Genomic DNA, 17590 nt, shown 5'->3' with positions numbered 1-17590 from the left:
AGGTTACTGCTTGTTTCCTCCTCTAGGATTTAATGGTCCCGTCTCACGTTTAAGTCATTTGTCCATTTTGAATTTATTTTTGTACATGGTGTAAGTAGCCCAGTTTCATTCTTTTGCACATAGCTTCCGGTTTTCCCAACACCATTTGTTGAAGAGACTGTTTCCCATTGGATATTCTTTCCAACTTTTTCAAAGATTAGTAGACCATATAGTTGTGGGTCCATTTCTAGGTTTTCTATTCTGTTCCATGGAGCTATGTGTCTGTTTTTGTGTCAGTACATTCTGTGTTGATGACTACAGCTTTGTAATATAACTTGAATTCCAGAATGGTGATGCCTCTAGCTTTGTTTTTCTTTTTCAAGGTTGCTTTGACTATTTGAGCTCTTCTGTGGTTCCACACAAATTTTAGGAGACAAACTCCTTTTTTTAATTGGCACATTTAAACCATTGACATTTATTTTTTAAATTTTTTATTTTTTTATTATGTTCAGTTAACCAGCATATAGTACATCATAAGTTTTTGATATAGTGTTCAATGATTCATTAGTTGCCTATAACACCCAGTGTCATTGACATTTAAATGATTATTGATATAGTTTATTGATTTATTATAGATTATTGATATAGTGAAAATTGATCACTGTATCATTATGTCATTGTGTCTAACATTTTTGGTTACTGCTATTTTTTTGGTCCTAGTTCTTTGTTTCTATTTTTGTCTTCCACTTTTTTTCTGCATTTCATAATTTTAATTGAGTATTTTACATGATTCCTTTTTCTTCCTTCTTATCATATCAGTTATACTTTTTAAAAACTTGTTAAAGAGATTGTTCTAGAGTTGGCAATATAATTTACATAACGTTTATTTTATAAAATATGCCTTAATCAAAGTTCACTTTGAATTACACTGTGACACTTCATGGTAGTGAAAATACTTTGTAATAAAATATTTCTAATTCCTTCTATCCATTCCTTTTATCATTTCTGACATTCATTTTATTTATACATAAACATGCATTAACATGTATATGTATATGTAAAAACATACATAATCAAATACATTGTTGCTATATTGTTTTGAAGAAACACTTATTTGTTAGATCAATTAAGAATAAGAAATACATAGATTTTAATTTCACCTATACTTATGTCTCTGGTGCTCTTGCTTAGCTTTTATAGATCTGCTTCTGACCTATATAATTTTCCTCCTTTCTGAAGAACTTCTTTAAGCATTTCTTGCAAGACAGGTCTACTAGCAACAAATTCCTTCAATTTTTGTTTACCTATAAAAGTCTTTATTTCTCTTTCACTTTTGAAGGATAATTTCACAAGGTACAAAATTCTAGGTTCTCCTTGTCTTTTTTTATGCCTGTTTCCCCCCACCCCAACACTAAATATTTTGCTTCATTACTTTCTTGCTTGCATTGTTTCTAAAGAGAAGTCAGATGTAATTCTTTGCCCCTCTATAGGTAGTGTTTTCCTACCTTCATTCCTCTGTCTTCATTTGAAATGTTTTTCTTTACCTTTCATTTTGTGTTTATGGCCTTTACCTTACTTGATGTTCTCTGATTTTCCTGGTTCTGTGGTTTGAAGTCTGACAATAATTTGGGAAAATTATCAGTTATTATTGTTTCATATGGCTTAATTCTCTGTTCTTAGGGACGTACATGTCAAGAATTATTTTTTCTTGGAAAATTGACCACTGTATCATTATGTAATGCCCTTCTTTATCTTCAATAAGTTTCTTTGCCATGAGCTACTGTAGGTTTTACACAGGTAAATAATACAGTTCTTTATGATTTTCAAAATTTTATAATTGTATCATTCCAAGGTTGATGGAATAGAGATATAATTATGAATATAAATATAGATATTGATAAATATAGATATATCTGTGCTTTCACACAATATGTATTTCATAGTATAGGACTTATGATGAAGGATTCTGGGAGAGAGACTGTTCCCTCTTATGTGATACATATAGGTTGAGTGGCAGGCCCTCAAAGATAGAAAAGGGACTGGGGCAAAAGTATAGTCAGGCAATAATGGAGGTATTTGAAGTGGTACAGTGGCCTGTCTAGCTGGAGTGGAAGGCAAATGCTTGCAGAGCGTTGGTGAGAAGACACCCACATGAGGAGGGCTATAAACACCACACTAAGATACCATCCGTAGGTGGCAGAGTCTACATAAGGTCCTAAGCAGGAAGAAGGTGATAAATGGGGACCTGGTTGTGGTGTCCCTCCCTTTTAGTCCAATGATGAGTGGTCCATGTTAGAGTCATCATTTGGACATGGTAGAAGTTTTATAGGCTTTGGAGTCAGAGGACTGGATATCAGCTCTTGTTGTGAGGGTTATATGAAGCAGTATATTGCCAAGTGCTTTATTTTTATTGTGGTAAAAGGCACATAACATAAAATTCACCAGTTCAATAATTTTAAAGTACACAACCAGTGGCATTAGCAAATTCACAATGTTGTGCAACCATTACCACTATCTAGTCCCAGAACTTTTCATCATCCCAAAAGGAAACCCTATATTGATGAAGCAGTCATACCTCATTCTCCTGTCCTTCTAACCTCTAGCACTGATCCATGTCTCTATGAATTTTCTCTATGTCTCTACTGTGGACATTTAACAAAGTGGAATCTTACAACATGTGGTCCTTTGTGTCTGGCTCCTCTCACTTTAACATAATATTTTCTTATTTTTTTAAAGATTTATTTATTTATTTTAGAGAGAGAGTGAGTGAGCACAAGCATGGGGAGGGGCAGAGGGAGAGGGAGAAAGATAATCTCCAGCAGACTCCCTACTGAATGTAGAGCCTGACACAAGGCTTGATCTCATGACCCTGAGATCATGACCTGAACCAAAATCGAGTCAGATGCTCAACCAACTGAGCTACCTAGGCACCCCATAGCATAAGATTTTCAAAGTTCATTCTTGAAAGCTGTTGTTCTATGTATCAGCATTTCATTCCTTTTTATGATTGAATAATATTTCATCGTATGAATTTATCACATTTTTCTACCCATCAATTGATAGGTACTTGGGTTACTTCTGCATTTTGTCTATTGTAAATAATACTACCTCAAGCATTCATGTACAAGTTTTTGTTTGACACACCTCTTTTCAGTTATTTGGTTGTATCCCCAAGAATGGAATTGCTGGGTTATAAGGTAATTCTAAGTTTACCTTTTTGAGGAACCACAAACTGTTTTTCATAGCAGCTAAGTGCTTTTAAACTGTATATTTTTAGAAAATGTGTTATCGTGGAATTTGTAATTCAGAATTAGCTCCAATCTAGCCTTAAAAAATAAATACTGGTCAGACAGATAATTTAAATTAATTCAGTAACAATTTATTACCTTCTATGATCCGGGATTATCTAAAAATTGAAGATAATGAAAAAAAAAAAACAGACAAAAGTTCAGCCCTGATGGGTCTTGCCTTATTAAGTGCATGTAGAAAATCTGACTATGAAGGGAATGTGTGCAGACAATTTGTACTTGTCTCATTGTCTCATCAACGGCAGTCAGAAACTCAGAAGTATATCCCAAGGGGGAATCTCAAACAAGGAACACAAAAGAAAGGTTTTGATAAGGGTAAAAGTAAATGATGGGTAAGTTTGTAATATATTAAGTGTTATGTTTTTTGTTTGGGGAAGGATTTGGTAATTTTTAGGTACTTTTGTCACTTTCTCCTGAGTTGTCACTATCCTTCTTCCATTTTCTTCTCAGGCAAAAGTGTTTTCTACCATGCTAGGGTCTGCCCTTGTTGCTCTTGAAATTTAGCTTTGAGCTTCTCTACTTCATTTTGGCATCTTTCATGTCGAATAGAGGTAAGCTTCACCATGTCACTTTGCAAATATTCCCTGATAAATCAGCTTAAAAGTCTTTTCATTTTAATGCTTTCAGGTTCTAATAAAAGAAAGAAAATAAATTGTGGCCTACATTATAAATGGGAAATTCTGAGACTTTTTTTTTAAAGTAAGTTCCAGGTCTAGTTGGAGTGTGTCATTTTTTTCCATGTGGAGAATAATTTCTCACAGCTACTGATCTTGTAGTCCCCATGTCGCATTCTGACATGTGCTTCCCACTGCACTTGAACCTACTTTTCAGCAAGCTTTTTCCTGGCATTCCAGCTACCTGGCACCACACAGTAATTTCTCTTATGCCACAAAAAGGGCCTGCTCTCTTCCTGTTATGTTTGTTTTGTGAAAGGATATTAGTATTAGTTTCACTGCAGGTGCCAGAAAACAGAGAATAGTCAATTAACTCAATGATTTCATGAACTCAGTTTCCTTCTCTATTGTTAATTTGTCCTTCTCATTTGCTGGCTTCTATCTCTTGTACAAAATGTCTGCAGAGCCTCTGGTTGTCATGACTACGTGTCAGCCAATAAGAAAGAGTGGTGAAGAGTGTGATCCTGCCCTGATGCCTAGACACTGCTGGACGACACACACATTTATGGGTGTAGGTCCACTGGCCACACCTTAGGTATATAGCCATACCCAGCTGCATTGGTGATTGGGAAATACATTTACTTCAGGCAGTATCTGCTCAGTTAAAATTGGGTATATTTTTAAAGTTAAAACTGGATATGAGGGAACAACTTGCTCCCTGTATCACAGGAAGGGATGAACAGATAGATTATCTCCTACATGTCATTTTTCAAAGCTTGCCCACCTCTTTAATGGGCATAAGGTCAGATGCATTACTAATTGCAAATTATGGCTCTCTTATTTATTTGGGTAAGTGCCAAGGACTCAAAGGATGTGTAAGGTCATGCTTATGGAGCATGAGGTGGGGGACTGTGGTGAAGGAATCCTGTTCTGGAATCAGATGGTGGGCATGTACTTAAAAAATTTTGGCCACATAACCCCTTGGAATAAAGCTCACTCTTCCTTGAGTAAATGCCTTCTTTGGAAAGAGAATGTGGTGGAAGTGTTTGGGAGAGAATGCCATGCTCTAGGCTGTACTTGATTTTTATGAAGAGTCAATTTAGGGAAAATTAATCCAGCTGCAGTGAAAAGGATGCAGGTTGAACTTTAAGGATGAGCTTTGGCCTTTGAAGACTTTTAGGGATGTCTTAAGAAAACAGAAGGTGATTTTGGCATCTCTTATGATGGTTGCTTTCTATAACCAAAGACTTCAATAATAAAGTATGGTCTAGCTTGGAGGTACAAGACTGCAATCAAGACTGTTCTTTCCTCCCTCCCTGCCTCCCTTCTGCCTTCTATGTTAGGTGGTGATACATGTAAGAGCAATAAGAATTGCTAAAGTCATTTAAGGGGAGATTAAGGAGTAGAGCTGGTGGCATGTGATTAAACTTGTGTTTAGAAACACATCCTGGAAAAACAAGCTTTGTTGTATATTTGGGGTGGGGTGAGAAAGAGGGCAGGGGGCCCTGTTTGGAAATTCCTGCATCATCCAAGTAAAGAATGACTGTATTTTTGGACTATGATGGTGGTAATTGCAACCTCAAGGATTGCATCTCATGGAAAGGTAAGCAGTGATGGTCAAATGGACAGGATTTAGTGAAGGATTAAAATGTGGGTGGTGACAGATACCTGCTGACCTGGTGAAGCTTTCAATTAGTTACCAGCCCTGAAAGGGATATCATGACTGTTTTTTGACATGATGAATTTGAGATGTCTCTGGAACCTCCAGTGTGAGTATTGAGGTGGAGTTGTGTGGGGAAGAGCTTGGAGGAGACATGTCATGGCCTATAGTATGTATGACAGACTTTGGTGTTAGATAGTAACTTGAAACCATAGCCATGAATGAGAATGACTTGAGACACTGTAGACTAAGAAAAGAAGGGTCTAGCACCAGGTTTTAATCACTTGTCACTTAATGGGAAAGAGTTAGCCAGAGTAGGAGAAAAACCAGAAATGTGGTATCACTACCAAAGGAAGAAAGCTTTTCAAGGAGAAACTAACAGTGCCAATGCTGTTGGGATTAAGTAAGAAATGTTCTTTGGGCTTGTCCATTTATTCAATAAATATTTATTAATGAAGGTACAATACTAAAAGTCAAAGCCTCAAATCACCTGAAATGCACATTCTAAAGGGGAAAAGAAACATGGAATACACAAATTAAATTAGAAAGGGATGGTGAAATAGGGTGAGGATACCATTTTGGACAGGCTGGTCAGTGGAGGCATCTCTGATATAATCACATTTGCAAGCTCCTAAATGTAGTGCAGGAGAAAGCCATGCAAAAATGTGGATGAAAACACCCAGGCATCAGGAACCCTGTGTTGAAGGACCACAAGCAGAATTGTGCTTAGATATTCTGATCAACAATGAGAAGGCCAGAGTGGCTGGAGGAGTGGAATGAAGGAAAAGTTGGGAAATAGCCATAGATGAAGGGCTTTGGCGTCCCCTTGGAGAGAAGAGATGCCCTTGGACATTTAGTGACACAGAGATCGAGTTATTGCTACTTTGAACAAGGAATGGCTGGAACAGAAGCCAGACTGGAGTCTGTTGAGTTGGGGGAAGGGAGTGAGAAGTGGACACTGACAATCTGGATAACTCTCTGAAGAGGTGGGCAGCGGCTGGAAGGGAATGAGGGGCAGCATCTTTCACTTCCCTCCATGTGGATTTGGGACTCTTGATTTCTCTTCTGAGAAGGAAATCCTAGAATGGGCTCCTGGAGCCACAGGGACATCGTAGAGGAGAGGGACACCATCTCCTGAGTCTTAAGCAGTCCTACCCACCCCACATTTCCCTATGAACTTCTTCATTGCTCCTGTCACTTCTTTGTTCCTGAGACTGTAGATGACAGGGTTCAGCATGGGTGTGAGAACTGTATAAAAGATGGACACTACATCATCCTGGCCAGGAGAGTGGTAAGATGCAAGTAACATATAGGTATACACGAGGGGCCCATAAAAAAGGTTGACAACTGTTAAGTGGGAGGAGCAGGTGGCTAGGGCCTTCTGACGCCCCTCCACAGAGCGCATGCCAAGCACTGCTGCCAGAATGAGGGCATAGGAGGTGGTGATGAAGGCAATGGGCACCAGAAGGACCACCACACCTGTCACAAAAAGCACTCGCACATAGGCAGCTGTGTCAGCACAGGCCAGCCTCAGCAGTGAAGGCACCTCGCAGAAAAAGTGTGCAATCCTCCTCGAGCCACAATAGGGGAACTGCAGCGTCAGTGCTGTCTGGATGGAGGCATTGATAGACCCTCCCAGCCAGGAGGCGGCCACCATGAGCAGACAGGTCTGGCGGCTCATGAGTGAACGGTAGCGCAGAGGGTTGCAGATGGCCACGTAGCGGTCATAGGCCATGAGGGCCAGCAGGAGGCACTCAGCAGCCCCAAGGAACATGAAGAAAAACGTTTGGGCCCCACAGCCCACAAATGAGATGCTAGTCCAGCCAAAGAGGAAGCCTGCTATCATCTTGGGGACGGTGACCGAGGTGAAGAAGATGTCCAGGAAGGACAGCTGGCTGAGGAGGAAATACATGGGTGTGTGGAGCTGGGCATCAGCCCAGATCAGGAAGACCATAGCAGTGTTGCCAGCCATGGCTAGTGTGTAGATTACCACAACCATGCTGAAGAGGAACAGGTGCATTGGGCTCTCATTAAAAAGGCTTGTGAGGACAAAGCCAATGGTGGAGGAGTGGTTCCAGGGCCCTCTGCCTGCCTTCTGCCAAGCCTCACTGTGGGGAGGAAGGAAACCAACTCACCAAGAGCTCAGAAACATCTACTCTGAGTTAGAGAGAGGGTGATGGATGAAAACAGCAAAGGGCAACAATTCAGTAAGCTGGCACAGGGGCTGTGGGAGTTCTTCCTAATATTCTTGCAAATTTTTGTAGGTTTGGCATTCTTTCATGATGAAAAACTACTATAAAAGACATGGCATGCAGCCAAAGCAGTGCTCAGAGGGGTATTCATAACACAAAATACATGTGTTAAAAAAGGAGGAAAAACTGAAAACCAATGATCAAAGTTTCCACCTTAAAAAGCTAGAAAAAGAACCACAACATATTAGAACACCCCGAGTTTTGTGAAATATACATACTTAACAATACTTTCAATAATTAAATAAACAAGTAAATATGCACACAGGAAAAAAGTTAAAAATAAACACTTTCATGCCAAATCTAAGAACTAGATCCACAAGTATCTGAATTGTATGGTTCTAAATTCTCATTGTAGATGCATGAAGATCCATGTGATGAATTTTTCCTAGAAATAGCTGAGAGCCTGTGATTGTGGCTGACAGGGTGCATTTTATCAGCTAGCGTAGCTGTGCAGTGCCATCTTGACCTTGTCATCTTGACCTTCAGGAATCCTAAACATGCCCTTTGTGCTCAGATGCAGTAATTGCTCATAAGTAGATTTCTGGCAGTATGTTGTCTTTATCCTCATTCTATTACCTTGTTTCACTGGATTTGTTATAGCAGTTTTTTACCTTTACCTTCTTACCTTTATCTTCTTACTTTTTACCTTAGTAAGAAGATCCCTTATGAACCTGTTTGATAGAGAATAGGCCTCGTTGTAGGTATAAACCTGTGAACTTCATAATAAGACTAGGTAAACCAGTTTCAATAGTTTCCCTTGGAAGTTATCTGAGGCCCTTAAAGTTCTCCTTTCTCAAATTACTTTTGTTCAGGTACAGTCAATTTCAATGAATGTCAGGTTAAGCTGTGATGAGAAAGAAGTCACCCAAAGGCAGTTTTAGAAGGTATGGATGAGGGACAAGCTTAGACCAAACACCCTGCTGCAAGAGAGCCAGCAGAGAACTGCCCCCCAGTCAAACTCCCAGATTTTGTAGCCTGCTGGCTTCCTTGGTTCTAGGATCCCAAATCCTAGGGGATGTTTTGAAGTCTAGTTTATCTTTCTGGGCCTGAGATACACATGATTTAGATGGAGAGAATGAGGATAAATGAAATGAATTTCCCAATGTTCTCTAATGAGTTGAGAATACGAGAGAATGTTGGAGCTGGTTGACACCGTTGGGTCACTGGGACAGGACTAGAGGGGCATCAAAGTGTTGTGGAGGTGTGGCATGTCAGAGATCTGACAGACTGTCTCCCTACTCTGCATGTCCTTCAGAATCACCGGCAGAGTTGTGCAATCTTTGGGTGATCTGTGTTTCCTGTTTCCCTGAATCTAAGTCCTGGAAGTGGGCCTTGACCACCTGTGTTTCTTAAGTCTCTCAGGCTAGTCTGACATTTGGTCTGAGTTGAGATCCACTTCCCACAGCTTTTGGTCAAAGGTATGAAGAAGCTTAGAATCCAGGGCTTGTCCTAGGTCCCACAGGTAGGTCTCAGGGAGCTATGTCAGGAAAAGGTTTTCCTCAGTGCTCACCCTGGCATTTCTTGCTATGGCAAGGGACCCATCTTATCTATGGTCTTAAACTTCACCATTCCAGGATGCTCATGCCAGGTCATACAGATTATTTAGAGTTGAATCAGATGTGTTCAGAATATAGCAGGGCCCATCCCAAAGCTTCTCTCTGGAGCTGAGCACAAGAAGTTAACACTGTTAAATCGAAACATTGAAGATGAGCTTTTAGTGAAGATATGATATACTGCATCTATTTTCTATATTTAATGATGCTTTGACATCTTGAGGCTTTGCAGACCTGGGAAGGGACTGTCCCTCTTAGGTTTGCTAAATCATAAAGATGGTGAACAACTTGCAGGGGATAATGTCTTTGGTGTGAAAACCAACCAATCCTGAGTACATACCCACCCCCATCTGCCTCTCTTTATCATTCTGGAACAATATCTCTCTGCTATAATCACCCCAGGGACAAGTTCCAGGCAACAAGAGACCACCCCTATAGCTCAAAGCCCACCACAATTATTCTAACAGCATTGGATAAGTCTAATCCTAAACCTACTCAGCTGTGCCTTACCCAATCCTTCCAGCAAAAACTACAGTCAGCTCCTGACAACCCTGATGCTTCTTTCCCCCTGTGGCACTGCATGGTGTGGCATGCCCCCTCCTCTTGGGAACTGTAGAAAATTCCCTTTTTAATGGCAATCCTCTCCTGATCTGTTCACTTCACCATAACCTGCCGTAAAACGAGACTTGGGTGCATTTGAAAACATTCCCCGAAAAGAGAATTTTCTCACGTTTCCCCTGTTTTGTTGCCTTGTAGACACCGCTGGTGTTGTTTGGTGTCTCAATAGTCTCATAACGACTAGATTTTAAGCTGGAGGAAACCTGGTCCATCATCTGAATTTTATCCATAAGCAACATGAGCCTTGGTCAACAAATTTTCGAACTTCCAGGCCAGATCCAAAATCGTCCTAACTGTTCTAGAGCAGGCTTTCTCAGGCTTGGCACAACTGACATTTTACTATGGATAATTATTTGCTATAAGAGGCTATCCTGTGCACTGCAATACATTTAGCAGCATCTCTGCCCTCTACCATGAGATGCCAATAGCATTCCCTCCCAGTTGTGACAAACAAAAATGTCTGCAGATACTGCCAATTGTTCCCTGCTGGGAAACATCACCCCCCGACTGGAGACCTCTTTCCTAGAGCTCTATTATCAGTTACGTTTGTTTCCTTTCCTTTCTTTTCCACAAAGGCAAATGAAAGAGAATAGGAACTCACATGTTTAGAATCTGCAGTAATTTGATCCAGAGTTGTCTGAATGTCCTTTGCAGATTTTACCAAGTTTGAACATTGGATTAAGGACCTAGTCTCTGGAGTTAGGTTGCTTGGGCTCAAGACCCAACGCCACTACCTCTGCAACTTAGGCTACTCAGCTTTAGACTCCTTGTCTCAGAATTGTTGCATCTGTTGGGAGCATTAAGTGGTTAATACCTGTGAAGAGCTGAGGTACAGTCAGGCAGGAGGAATATGCTGTTTGTCAGCTACTATTAACACCACGACTCTTACCACTTTTATAACCCTGAACCTCTGCTTATCTTTCTATATAAAATGGGGTCATGATACTTTCTTCTCAGGGTTGTTGTGAGTATTGAATTAGAAATATGCTGAGGTTGTGCCTTTTGCATAATAGGTATTCAGTAAATATTAGAACACTTCCCTCCCTCACTTAAGCCAATCAGTTTTGCAAAATAATCATATGATCAATAATTATACCCACCTGCAAAGAGCTCCTAGTCCCTCCCACTTGGAGATTTCTCTTCTACAAATTTTGTTCTCAGAAACCTTGGAAGGGTTGTGTTTGTTGTGATGGGGAGGGCTTCTCTGCTGAACACCTAGACTGGGTATTACATATGACTAAGGACTCTGTTCTTTCCTTGTTTTATATTTCTCCACATAAAGCAGTTTGCATACCATAAGCATGGCTTATGGGATATATGTGGTGAATAGATGAAAGAAATGCAAACTTGCCCACATAAACACTAATACCTCTGTGGTTGTCTTTTGGTATTGCCAACTGAATTCAATACCTCCTCTGTGGGGCTGTGCATAAGCAACTGTTCCTAGAAATTATTGATTGTCCTGACACGATTGATTTTTTCTTTTCATGGCAGTTTCTCATTTTTAACACACACACACACACACACACACACACACACACACACACACACACCTGCATTGCAGAGTATGAAGTACATGTGTGTGCATGGCTCAGAATAATTATTTAGGGTGATTCCTTTTCTTTCAGACTGTTCCCAGAAGGAAGAGAATATGTTTTTCTATTCCTGCCACCTCTAGCCTGTGTAGATCGGAACTAGTACCCAGTAGGCATTGAAAAACTGTTAGAATGAACAAAAAACGGATCCTCAATGTAAACAATACACTTTATGTTGTCAGGTATTTCTAGACCTAGTCTTCCTTCTCTCTCCTATGATTTTTCTGTACTGGTAGATTTTTTCTATACCCCTACAGTTTACCTGTTTTTTTTTTTTAAATAAAGCACAGCCTTGGGTTTTACAATTCAAGATATCTCATTTATGGAGAAAGTGTTGAATAACAAAACAAAAATCAAACAACTGTCAGGTTGTCAGAGATTTTAAATGCTGGAAAATTTGACAGAAGTTGTGGAATTGCCCATTGTCAAATGTGGGGCTGCATGAATGGGGGTGAGGGTTTTGAATTACTTCCCTGTCTCTCGATCTCCCATCTTTCCCTCACTCACCTCACATTGTCCCAATGTACAGTCTCCATCCAGGAGGCTCAGTCTCTTGTTGACCTCTCTCCTTCTTCCATGTCCTTGCTGGGCTCCAGGTTGTGGCTCAGAAACTGAAACAGTCCCTTGGGGAGTCCACATGGAAGGTTGTGAAACCTGAAGCCAAACATCCATCTCCTTTCAACAAGGCACCTCTGAAAGTTTCCCATTTCCCCCTTAGAGCCTTGTTTTCCACAGCATGCCTTAACTGCCTTTACTGCAAATAGGGTGAGCTGCTGTTTGTTCCTAGCACTCCTTTACCCACTTCAGAATACTGCGACTGCAAAGCTTTTGTAACTGAATTTGCCCTATTTTCCTACCCACAGAGACTAAGGATTGCAGTCCTTCATGGATCAGTGCTCATGTTGTAACTGTGTTTTTGATACTTACGGCATATGTGTGCTGGGATGACTTCAAATCCCAGATGATGTAATGGCATTTAGATTTGGCCCCCAAATCTGCACATCAGAATCATCTGAAGAGCTTCAAAAAATGCTAATGTATGTGCATCATCTTCAGAATTAGTGATTTAATGGGTCTGTGATATGGTCAGGTCTTCAGAAGTCTTAAAGGGTTTTCACATCATTCTAATTTGCAGACAAATCTGGAAACACTGAATAGGGATTTCACAGACAGAGGAATGACAGGTATGCCAACTGTTGATGCCCAGATCTCTTTAGACCAGAATGTCTAGATCAGTAGCATTAGCTGCTTCTTCAAAATGCAAATTCTCAGGCCTTGCACAGACTTATCACATCAGAAACACTGGGTCATCATTCAAAACTGTTCAACAAGCCCTCCAGTTGGTCCAATGTTTGCTGAAGCTTGAGAACCACTCTAGCACAGAGATTGTCAACCAGGAGTAATTTTGCCTCCCTGACTCCAGGGACATTTGTCAATGGCTGAAGACATTTTTGGTTGTCATAACTCAGAAGAAGAGATGGCATATAGTGGGAAGAAGCCAGGGATTCTGCTAAACATTGTACAGTGCACAGGATAGCCACCTTCAAGAACATTAACCAGCCCAAAATACCCATAGTGCCAAGATTGGCACTATGTTGAATGATCACGATAGAAGTGAAGGGAAAGACCAAAGCTCATACAGTTCACTGAAGGAGGTGCTTTTAAAGTAGTGAAAATTAAGTAGTGAAAATTCATATCTACCTAGAGAATCAAAACCACTTTAGCCTGGGTCTTATAGGATCCAAACAGACATAGTCAGGTGTTTCCTAAGGAGTGGGCAGCTTGGCACAAACAGCCAATTCTTCTGGTGAGTGTTTAGGCTTGTGAGATATGTGCAGAAGCACTGGCAGGTATTTTTCTTTTGTAACACAAGGGTGGTGGTGGGCTCTCATGGATGTGGCTCAGACTCTGTGAGAGAAAATTCGCCACTATGTGGTCTCTCGCTATTGGCCTGATTTACGGATGAACTTTCCAAAGTTCTGCTGACATATTTGACATTCTGTAGCCATGAACAAAAATCTGAACCCAATGCTGGGGAGACAATGAGAGTGTCTGACCTGTGAGCAGTTTTACCACCTGTTGAGATAGGTCAAGGGGATGGAGTGTCTGGGGGAGAGGAAAGAATCTCTTTGTTCCATGACTTAACATGGCGTTGGGATTTCATCTGGATACACAAAAGGATTTAATATTTTTACCCACTAGCCTGCTATGTGCCAGGACTGTGCCTGGTATGCTAAATGCATGTGTTCTAGGTAGGCATTATTATCTGCATTTTATAGAGTAAAAAACCAAGTTTCAGAGATAGCAGGTACAAGAGTGGAAGGTTCAAATACAGTCTGACCAGAAGCCACTATTTGTTGCACCATGTTATTTTGTTTTGACAACATTCTGACAGCTCTCTAAAATCTCACCTCTTCAAAACTGACCACCAAAAGCCAGTGTAACTCAATTGATTAATTGTTGAAATGTTAGATTAAATGTAGAAAAATTAGTAGACCTACTTTAACTATAAGCCGAGTAATTTATCGACTGTGCTCAAATAAAACCTGGATGGAAACATCTAAAGAAACATCTTATATACCATCAGGAGAAAAGAAGATGGAGGGCAATTAGCCACACTTAGTTCTCCTGCACTAGCATTTTAACAAAGTACTTATGATTAATGGATATAAAATAAGATGTCATGGCAGAGACATTGTTTTCTTAGCTGATTGAAGAAGATTGTGGATCTTCATCCTTTGGGATTCTTTACAAATAGGGGAGCAAGCTCCTTACCTGTGCGGACACCTAAGGCCCTGCAGCTGGACGGGATGTTTTCCAAAACAGGGAGCCAGTGATTCTCTCCTTGCTGGCTCCTAAGTATTGCCTAAGGTTTTCCGTGCAGGCAATTAAGCAGCTTCATTAAGGAGACATGATATAGATTGAAAAGAATTCTAAATAAACACAAATGTCAAGGTCTGAGATAAAGTTCATTGTTTCTGGACAAGTGGTGCCTCCTACGGAAAAACACATGAATACTTCCTTAGCCATAAGGCAGTGTCTACAGGGGCTCCAGGGCCCCCACACTAGTGTTTCAAAGCTCTATATATACAGGGTATTTGTGGGCCAGCTTAGATACCATTGGTTAGATCAACATAGCATCATCTCTGCGTTTGGGGGAAGCTGCTCCCCAGGCAGCAGTTAGAGATGTGAAGAAACATCCTTCCTTCTTCTCTTGCTTCCCCCTCCTTCCCTCCCTTCCTTCTTCCATCTCTTCCTTCCTCTTTTCTCCCTCCCTCCCTCCATTCCCTGTTTCTTTTTTTTTTGAGTCTTTTGTCATTTATTTTTTTATTATTTTTATTTTTTAATGTTTTTTTATTATGTTAGTCACCATACAGTACATCCCCGGTTTCCGATGTAAAGTTCGATGATTCATTAGTTGCATATAACACCCAGTGCACCATGCAATACGTGCCCTCCTTACTACCCATCACCAGTCTATCCCGTTCCCCCACCCCCCCCTCTGAGGACCCCAGTTTGTTTCTCATAGTCCATAGTCTCTCATGCTTCATTCTCCATTCCTTGTTTCTCTCTCTCTTCCTACCTCCTGTCTTCCCTTCCTTCAAAATATCTACTGAAGTTGATTTTAGTTATAGTTTTTTTGGGTCCCATTGCCCTAATGGGTTTTTATTCCTCAATTCTAAAAGTAATCCCAATGGGAAGCAAACTAATATTTCTTTATCTCTTATTTTGTATTAAACATTTAACACATTATCTCAATTTGTCCTTATACTAATATAATGAAAGTGATAACAGATCATTATTTTACAGATGAAAAAAGGTTAACTAGCATAGCGTTCAAGGTTGTCTTGGGGTGTGATCCCAGGTCTGCAGTGAAGCCTATGACTTCCTTGGTCTACCATGTGGCCAGCATGTACCATGTGCACTCTGCCAGCCCTAGATAGATATGTGGGAATTTAGGTCATGTTAACATGCACAGATCCCCCCACAACATGACTGTTTGGTGGTTACATCTACTCAGGCCTAATAAACTGATGTCCTGGATTGAGTTTAGTGAAAACAATGAATTTGGTCTATTTCTCCACAAAATTAATCAGATATCTGTGTTCGAAACAATAAATGAAGCCCTATCTCTGAATAGTATAAAGAGAATTATAAAATATGGTCCATATCCAATATCTCATTCCTTGATTACTTCATTTTTTTAGGAAATTGTGCATCAGAGAGTCAGAAGTTTGCTGCTGTTATTGAATATGCACAGATCTCAGAGATAAGACTGTTGTGCTCTCAGAATTTATAATCTCAATTAACAACAGAGTGAGGAGAATGCTATTAACTCATTTTGCAGAGATGGAAATTGAGACGCCAAAAGAAAAGCATCTTGCCCAGGAACACTGAGATCAATAATGGGATCAATAATGGCTCCTGCATCTGCCAACTTTATTCATATTTTAACCAGATCTAAACCTACTTTGCTGCTGAAGAATTTTTATTCATTCATTCTTGCTTTTACTCATTCAAAGCATATTTATTTACCACTGATCATAATCTAATGCAATGTTGGTCTTGTGATTCCTGGAGCTGGAAGATACTTGTGGAACATTCTGCTTTTAATCCTATGAGATCTAATAGCAACACTGTATTTTTCCTTTAACATTTATATATCAAGCTCTTGCCTGTCCCAAGGTTCCAAGTGCTCAAATAGTCCTGGAGAGTGTGTAAGCGGAGGGCCCTGGAGAAAGAATCTTTTTTCTTCACCAAGCATAGGCCTCACCAGGCTACTTTCTGTGGTTCACTGACCACCGCTCTACTATTCTACCAGAGAAAGTACAGTCAGCAACTGAGGTATCTATGCACACTAAAGTCACCATGGATTTTGAGTGGGAAATGAAATAATATGAGTTTATTTTCCAAAAGTGCATGACCTTTTTGTTCAACCTCATTGTTAAATTTACCTTTATATTTAAAGTGCTATGGGCGTCACCACAGCTAAGACCGCGAAGTCAATTTTTCTTTGCTATGCTTTCTCTATTCCCCCATATTTCTTCTTACTTTATTGTGGTTCTTCTATCCTCAGCTTCAGCTATCCTCAGTCTCAGTCATCATGAACTAACCTGAGATCCAAGAATTGTTAGTCAGATAAAAGTGATTAACAGCCTTCATGCATGCTGTTCTCTACCCACTGAATAATCCCCCTGAATAACCCACCTGTAAATGACTTATGTGTAAATCTAGTCTTTGACTAAAGACAGGGAAAACCCTGTTTATTGCTTTGTACTTGATTCTCCCTGGTATCTCTGCTCTTCATATATGATCTTACTCTTTGTTTATCCAACAATACTTATTAAGTGTCTCCAAGAGTGGGCTTGTATTTTGAGTCATGGACTATATCCTTGAGCTGTTCTAGTCTGGTAAGAATCATAAGATAATATTCCACAAGATCATATGATCCAGTTCTCTGCATATGAAAAGTCCAAGCTACCTGAAGGGAGGTCTGCTTTGGTGCATTCCAGAGTCTCCTTGGGCTGGTAATAAAAAAGAGCTTATGTCCAGCCCCAGTCTTATCAAAAATTACTGTATATATTTAAGGTGCGCAGTTTAATGATTTTACATATTTATACATTGTGAAATAATCACCACAATCAAGCTCATTTGCCAGGTAACAGTATTTATTGTTACCTATAGTCACCATGTTATACATTGGAACTCCAGAATTTATTAATCTTGCATAACTGAAACCTTGTGTCCCTTGACCAACATCTTTTCATCCTCATCGCCAGCTCCTATGACCCAGCAATAATATTTCTATGTATTTATCCAAAGGAATTGAAATTAGGATCTTTTTTTTAATTTTTTTTTATTTTATTATATTATGTTAATCACCATATAGTACATCCCCAGATTCCGATGTAAAGTTTGATGCTTCATTAGTTGCGTATAACACCCAGTGCACCATGCAATACGTGCCCTCCTTACTACCCATCACCAGTCTATCCCATTCCCCCACCCCC

The 17590-nt window shown here is 40.0% G+C and overlaps 1 protein-coding gene across 1 annotated transcript in view; it reads right to left on the bottom strand.

The window, feature by feature from the left end:
- Positions 1-6702: 6702 nt before the first annotated feature.
- The window catches only part of LOC100479036 (olfactory receptor 2Z1), a 27444-nt gene continuing 16556 nt past the window's right edge, over positions 6703-17590 (bottom strand). The window contains exon 2 of the mRNA XM_034655710.1: positions 6703-7669. Coding sequence (XP_034511601.1) covers positions 6703-7669 — 967 coding nt within the window. The remainder of the gene's footprint in view (positions 7670-17590) is intronic.

The sequence above is a fragment of the Ailuropoda melanoleuca genome, chromosome 3, assembly GCF_002007445.2.
Source record: "Ailuropoda melanoleuca isolate Jingjing chromosome 3, ASM200744v2, whole genome shotgun sequence".
In the NCBI taxonomy this organism is placed as follows: Eukaryota; Metazoa; Chordata; class Mammalia; order Carnivora; family Ursidae; genus Ailuropoda; species Ailuropoda melanoleuca.
Note: the sequence above shows the minus strand (reverse complement) of the source record. Positions and strands in the feature narration are given on the sequence as shown.